We start from the raw sequence: 7923 nt of genomic DNA, 5'->3' as shown, positions 1-7923 counted from the left end.
GTCTTTTACATGATTTATTAAACAAGTATTTTTTTTATACAAAAATAACAATGTATATATTTTGTCAAAAAAAACCTATGTATATACAAGATTTATGATATGAATATTTGCAAACAATTATCAACCTATTACAAAAGAGACAATACTTTTAATATATATATTTTTAAATTAATATATGAAAAAAAATAACATAAGTTAATATACAATAGGGTTTATACATTTTTGGACCTTCTGTTTTGTCTCATTAGCTCTTTGAACCTTGTGTTCTGAAAAATTATTTTTTGAATCATATATATTTATAAAATGGTTCAAATAGACTCCTAAACCCAATTTTGACAGAGAAAAAGTTGAATATGACAACACTTGTTAGGCCTTATGATTGTGTTTTTGCACTGAATTGTTAGTTTGGTAAATTATTTGTGATTTTAGTTCAAGAAACTTTGACCAAAATCGAGTTTAGGGATCTATTTCAATCATTTTACAAAACACAGGGTTCAAAAAATAATTTATCAAATACATGGTTCAAACAGGTAATAAGACAAAACACAATGTCAAAAAAATATAAACCCTATAGAGTATATAATAATACTTAAATGTCATGAAATATTTTGGTGAAATATATGTAAAAAAATTATATTTTAACTCGTGCTATTTTGTTTTAAAAAAAATCATGTTACCAAAATAACATGAGATGTTTTTTTTAACATAATTTATTTTCAAACAAAATAACATGAGTTAAAATATAAATTGTTTACATATATTTTAAAATATTTGTGTATCCTCAGAGTTTTTTTTAACAAGTTCAAATATAACAATGTTACATGTATTTTACCAAAATATTTCATGACATTAAACAAACATTCATATAATAAATCTTATAAAAGACTATTATATTCCTTAGTAACTAATGATTTATAGATTGTGTTGAATTTAAGGGTAAAAGAATATTTAGTTTGCTAGGGGCAAAATAATATTATATCAAAATTTAAGAGTAAAATCATATACATTTAACAAAAATTGAGGGCTTATTTTTAATAATTTTGGTACTTTTCCTGGTAAAAAAAATTGGGGTGTAGTTTTACCCCAAACATCTGTTTTTTACCATTTTTTTGGAAAGTACAATCCTAATTTAAAGAGACAAAAAACAGCACTAAATCACATCAAATCACTTCTTTATTTAGTAAATAGAACAAGCCAAATAGATACACTCAATTTTTTTCCTTGAGTGAGAGACATTCAAGAGTTTTACAAGAGCACCAAGACAAAGCAAATAATAGAGTTTTACAAGAGTACTAACACATATTCAAGCTGCAGTACATTTATTTTTCCAGGGATAGGGATAAAAATTGGAGACAGTCGAGTACTGCTAAGGTTTTAATTGGTTTGGTTCAAGGCTTGGTTTCTCAACTCGAGGACCTTCTTCCAAGCCGGCCTGGCTGTAATGTCCGCCAACCAAGCAGTGACTCGAGGCCTAGCATCAAACAGCTCCTTCAGATTCGTGACCAGCAGATACTCCGCCGTAGGCAAATGGTGAAGATCGGCCAAGCTAAACCGATCGCCGGCCATGTATTTGGACTCGGACAGCCTTTTCTCGTACACATCGAGAACCCTAACCAGCTTAGCCCTATTTTCCTCGATCGCGGCTTGGTCCCCTTCGCCGCCCAACATCTTCGGCTTCACGGCCAACTCCCAGTTCAGCTTCGCTCCTGCCGGATCAAAATGGTGAGCCTCAACCTCGCTCCAAAGAGACTCGATCGCCTGCTCCTTTGGGTCTCTGAATAGCAGATCTGTTCCTTGGTCTCTGTATTGATTGGCAATGTATTTCGTAATTGCTCTAGATTCTGCAAATATATAAAACTTAATCATGTTATATTATAATTATGAAAACAAAAAAGAAAAACTTCATGAAAATAAATTTAAAATTGTACCGAAGAGCTTCAGATCCCCATCCTCAAAAGCAGGAACTTGACCAAAAGGCTGTTCAGATTATAACAATAAAAAATCATTTAGGGCGAAACTAATTAGAAGGGTGTATATATATATATATTTACATATATATATATATACTTACGTTTCGAGAAAGGAAAGGCTCTTTCTTATGTTCAGCAGTTTTGATGATGTCTACGGGAATAAGCTCAAAATCGAGGTTTTTCTCATAAAGAGTGGCCATAACTCGCATGGCGGCAGTTGAGTAGGCAGGGCCATAGACTTTAATAGGTGCCATTTTAAGGGGTTCTAGGTATGGGTTTGTAGTGACTGATTTAAGAAAAGTGGAGAGAATTGTTTTAGTTTTGGTTTATGGAATTTTAGATTGTGGGATGTATTATTTATAGGGTAGTTTTTATAAGGTGGGAAGAATGTTAACCGACCTAGACCAACGGTTTGTACATATTGGGATAAAACAAAAGTGGTCCACACAATAAGAACCCATGTGAAATCCATATATAGTAATAGTCAAAGGGAAATTTCACTTTTTATCTCTAATAATACCTAATATTACCAAAAAATCCCAACATTAATAATATTTTCAAATTAATGCTAAACTTTCCTCCCATACCCAAAATACCCCTCCCATTATATCAAAAATTCACAAAACCTTCTCTTCCACTCTCCTCCCTCTCTCTCTCTAATTCTCACGAAATCTCCATAAAACCTACAATTTTGTATAATTTTCTTGTCAAAATCATTGTTAGTTATCTCCATTGTTTCTGTGAATTCGTTAATATCAAAGGCAACATCTATTTTGAGAGTTTTTGGAGGAGAAAAACCATGGGTAATGAGATTTTACATTTTGTGTTGGGTATTATTTGTTTACATTTTTTTTGGCTATTTTGAACAGATCTGAGCCTATATTGGTGTATTTTTCGGGATTTTTTTAGAGATTCCGCGATCTGTGTTTTTCTGGGTTTTCTGCAATTTTTTTGCTCGATAGAAGCTCGATAACGGTTCGATAACGGTTCGATGGTATGTAGAAGAAGGTCTTTGTAAGAGCTCGATGTTAGCTCGATAATAGCTCGATAATAGCTCGATAGGTTCGGTTTAGTGCTCGATGGAAACTCGATAAGGGTTCGATAAGGGGTCGAATGGATCTATAATATGTGAGCTCGATAGTAGCTCGATATGAGCTCGATAGGGTTCGATTGAGGGTTTGGTTGTGTTTTATGGTCGGTTTTGAGAAATGATAGCTCGATGCTAACTCGATAATAGCTCGATATGGGTTCGATGGAGGGTTGGTTAGGTATATGTTCTGTTTTGAAAAATGGTAGCTCGATGATAACTCGATAATAGCTCGATAGGGGTTCGATGGAGGGTTTGGTTAGGTTTGTGTTCTGTTTTGAGAAATGGTAGCTCGATTCCAACTCGATAATAGCTCGATAAAGCTCGATAATGTTATTTTTTATTGCATTTCTGGAAAAATGACAGTTTTCCTGACAATGTTAATGTTTTTTTTTCCAACACAGGCTCTATTGTCTACGTTTTTGTATCCTACAATGGTGTTTGGGAATTACAAGGGAATAAGTGGATTTTCAAGGACCCTCAATGCACGGTGATACCGATGGAGGATACTGTAACGTACTTGCAACTTCTTGACATATTGCACAAGGAACTTAAAGTTGATAAACAGATGTATGAGTTGAAATTGGAGGTTCCTTACACTTGTGGCGACCAACCGTTTACACCCGTTCATGTTGAAAGTGATCTTGGTGTCCGTGCATTCATAGGAGTAACATCTAAAGAAAGGTTGGCCTTGTGTGTCACTCCTGTTAAAAAGATTGTCATTGCAGACCCATATTCCACTCCCGGACCTGAGGGAGCAGCCAGTACTTTAGGATTTCCTATTGGTGACCTGAGGGACAACCAGTATGAGTACAACCCCTATGTGAATGACGATCCGGTAGCCGAACACAATGAGGAATTAGGAGACAATTCGGTGGATGATGATCTATTAGCTGAACATTTGCAAGTAGAAGAAGCACAAGAACAACCAATACGTCATATTGCACGGACGAACCCACCAAGTCAAGGACGCCGAACACCTGGCACCAGCTCTAGTCGTCATGGTGGAACAGAATATAACTATACAGGGAACATTTCAATATGTTCAACAGAAGATCACAGAAAATGGAGTGCTCCCATGTTTACAAAAGAAGATATCATAGCTTGTAGTCGTTCTGAATCACCCTCATCCGGTATAGCGTTGGGGGAATTACATCTTGGGAAGACATTTGAGAACAAGATGGAATTGAAAACCAAAGCGGCTCTCTTTGCAATGAAGAATAATTTTGAGTTTATGGTTAAGAAGTCTGGTACTGATGTGTTGTATATCACCTGCAAGGATCCTGATTGTGGTTGGAGAATAAGAGGGAAAAAAGTAGCGCGATCAGAGATGTTTGAGATCACTGTTTATAATAGTGTACATACTTGCTCACTAGAATTGCGACAAAAAGACCACCGTCAAGCAGCACCTTCTGTCATTGGGCACCTTATCAAGAACAAATATGCTACTGATGGCACTAGCTATCCACCAAACAGCATAAAGGAGGATATGAAGAATAATTTTGGGATCGATATGAGTTATATTAAGGCTTGGAGATGCAGAGAGAAGGCACTCGGTTATGTTAGGGGGACACCTGAAGAATCGTACTCCAAGTTACCTTCTTACCTGTACATGCTGCAGCAAAAGAATCCAGGTACAATTACTGATTTTGTCACAGATGACGGTCGCTTTCTTTACTGTTTCTTCTCACTCGGAGTTTGTAGAAGGGGATTTACATCATGTCGTCCTGTTATATGTGTGGACGGCACTTTCTTAAAGTCAAGGTACGGTGGCCACATGTTGTGTGCTGTCGCATTGGATGCGAATAACCACATTTATCCAATTGCATTCGCGATTGTTGACAGTGAGAATCATGCTTCTTGGAAGTATTTCATGATGAAATTGAAGGAAGCCATTGGAGTTGTTGATAATCTGTCTTTTGTTTCAGACAGGCATGCTAGCATTATTCATGCTCTTGAGTTGGTCTTCCCCGATGCCTACCACGGCGCATGCTACCATCACATAAGTATGAATGTAATCGCTAAGTTCAAGACCGATCACTGTCACAAGGAGATGTATAATGCGGCATATGCATTTCGGAAGTCAAAATTTCACAGGTTCTTCAATAATATAAAGCAAATGGATCCTGCCATAGCTCAATATCTCGAGGGTATTGGCTTCGATAAGTGGACTCGTGTATACTTTCCTGGGAATCGATACAATGTAATGACAAGCAACTACGCTGAAAGTTTCAACAACAAAACCAGAGACGCAAGAACCTTCCCAGTCACTACTTTTGTGGAATTCATTCGTTTCACAATTCAGTCATGGTTTGCCGCGCGTCGTGAGGAGGTAGAGAAGTGCACATCGAAATTAGCAACAACATATGAGAAAGATGTCTCAGGCATTGCGGATGATGCAAGGTACTTGAAAGTCCATCCTCTTGGACAGTTTGAATTTCATGTGGTAGACCCAGAAGGTGATGGTGAGGTGAATTTGATGACCAAATCATGCTCTTGTGGTCAGTTTCAAATAATGGGTTACCCTTGTGTTCATGGTGTGGCTGCGGCCATGTTGCGCAATGTCAACATTTACTCACTGTGTTCACCATATTACACTACTGAGATGTGGAGGGAGTCTTACAAAGAAACAATTTACCCAACTGGCAATGAGGATGATTGGGAAGTTCCCGAGAACATAGAGAAAATGCAAGTTGGGGTTCCCGTTGAAAAACAACCAGTTGGTCGACCGAAGAAGAATAAGGTGGGAAGAAGGAAGACAAACCGCACTCCATCGAATGGAGAAATCATTCCCAGTCATCGCAAGTGTAGCATGTGTGGTGGTCTTGGCCACAACAGGGCTACATGCAAAGCTAGGCTTTAAACTTTTTTTTCCCATTTGAACTTGTTGTATTAATAAACTCTTTTTATTTGATTTTTCTGAAAAGTTATGTTTATGGCAAAGCTAGGCTTTAAACTCTTTTTTCCCATTTGAACTTGTTGTATTAATAAACTCTTTTTATGAAGGTAACAAATTTTGATAATTCAATAACAGTTCGATATAGCTTGATATTAGCTCGATAACAGCCCATGAAAATTATAAAAAAATGTGAACAACAAACTGTACATGTAAAGACCCTGTATATATACAATCATCAAGGTAACAAATTTTGATACCACAAGTCTGTGGTCCACTTGTTCCTGAACACCTCCATATTTTCATCGCAGATAGCTTCCAATGGAAGACCGACCATTAGATGCTCAATATACTTGATAGCATACACACCACAATCCCCACTGTAAAAAAAAAAAATATATTAAGTGCACATTACTATAAATTTAGTTAGAAACAAAATTAGTATGAAGATGATGTTTGTTACCTTCTCTTTGACTGAGGGAGCTCGTGTTTCTGTTTGCGACGCAATGTGAACTGATGCGGCCTATTTCCTGCTGATGGAATCTTCAACATCAAGCTATCAGTAAACAGTTTACTCTGCATTAACAGAGAAGGTAGCATAAAGCACCATGGACTCATAATATCCTCAAGCTTTGCGTCACTAATCACCGAGTTGTCTGAATCGTAAACAGTCAGAGTCCAACTAGAAATGGAAGCCTCAATGGCAAACCAATGTTGTTGTCCATAGTTCTGGCACCAATATACATCCTCAACTCCTCCCCAAGATGCCAGAAACTGCTGCTCGATGCCGGTCAACATGGACATAATGTCAGCATCCCAATAATACTTTGTTTTGTCGGCTGTTTTCTTGAACTGATCATATCGGGCAGGTATCACTTGTGAGAAATAACTGTTCATCACAACTGCATTCTGTCGATATATATTGGGAAAATACTTGCGACGCATACGAAGCATGTGTTCTGCCGCATCAATATGCTGCAAAAGAGAGTACGATAAAAAAATTAGCAAAAACCATCATAAAATGCTGATGTCGAGCTCCATCGAGCTCACATCGAACTCATATCGAGCTCATATCGAGCCAGTATGAAACAGTAAAAAAACAAACTACTTTAACATCCCAATCGAGCTACCATCGAACTACTATCGAGCTCACATCGAGCCAGTCTGAAACAGTAAAAATAACCTACTTTAACATCCCTATCGAACTACCTATCGAGCCATCATGAAATAGTAAAGACAACCTATTTTAACATCCCTATCGAACTCCCTATCGAGCTCAATCGAGCTCATATCGAACTCACATCGAGCTTTTAACATCCCTATCGAACTACTATCGAACTAATATCGAGCTCACATCGAGCCACTCTAAAACAGTAAAAAAAACAATCTATTTTAACATCCCTATCAAACTACCTATCGAGCTCCATCGAGCTCACATCGAGCCACTCTGAAACAGTAAAGAACAACCCCTATTTTAACATCCATGTCGAACTACTATCGAACTCCTATCGAGCTCACATCGAGCCAGTATGAAACAGTAAAAATAACCTACTTTAACATCCCTATCGAACTACCTATCGAGCGCACATCGAGCCATCATGAAATAGTAAAGACAACCTATTTTAACATCCCTATCGAACTCCCTATCGAGCTCCATCGAGCTCACATCGAGCCACTTTGTTAAGGGAATTTTCACTATCGAACACATATCGAACTCACATCGAGCTTTTAACATCCCTATCGAACTAATATCGAGCTCACATCGAGCCACTCTAAAACAGTAAAAAAACAATCTATTTTAACATCCCTATCGAACTACCTATCGAGCTCCATCGAGCTCACATCGAGCCACTCTGAAATAGTAAAGAACAACCCCTATTTTAACATCCATGTCGAACTACTATCGAACTCCTATCGAGCTCACATCGAGTCAGTAAAAATAAAACATGTAAAATTGAAAATAGTCCATA

The 7923-nt window shown here is 37.3% G+C and overlaps 1 protein-coding gene across 1 annotated transcript; it reads right to left on the bottom strand.

Moving 5' to 3' along the window:
• Window positions 1-1155: 1155 nt before the first annotated feature.
• On the bottom strand, window positions 1156-2313 carry LOC133794943 (glutathione S-transferase-like). The gene is made up of 3 exons (XM_062232383.1): window positions 2072-2313; window positions 1929-1977; window positions 1156-1841 (listed from the first exon to the last, which is right to left on the bottom strand). The coding sequence occupies exons 1-3, from the start codon at window positions 2222-2224 to the stop codon at window positions 1375-1377; spliced, it is 669 nt and encodes a 222-aa protein (XP_062088367.1). The 5' UTR covers window positions 2225-2313; the 3' UTR covers window positions 1156-1374.
• Window positions 2314-7923: the final 5610 nt, after the last annotated feature.

The sequence above is a fragment of the Humulus lupulus genome, chromosome 1 (genome assembly GCF_963169125.1).
Source record: "Humulus lupulus chromosome 1, drHumLupu1.1, whole genome shotgun sequence".
Classification (NCBI taxonomy): domain Eukaryota; kingdom Viridiplantae; phylum Streptophyta; class Magnoliopsida; order Rosales; family Cannabaceae; genus Humulus; species Humulus lupulus.
This window is presented reverse-complemented; position numbering and strand designations above follow the sequence as displayed.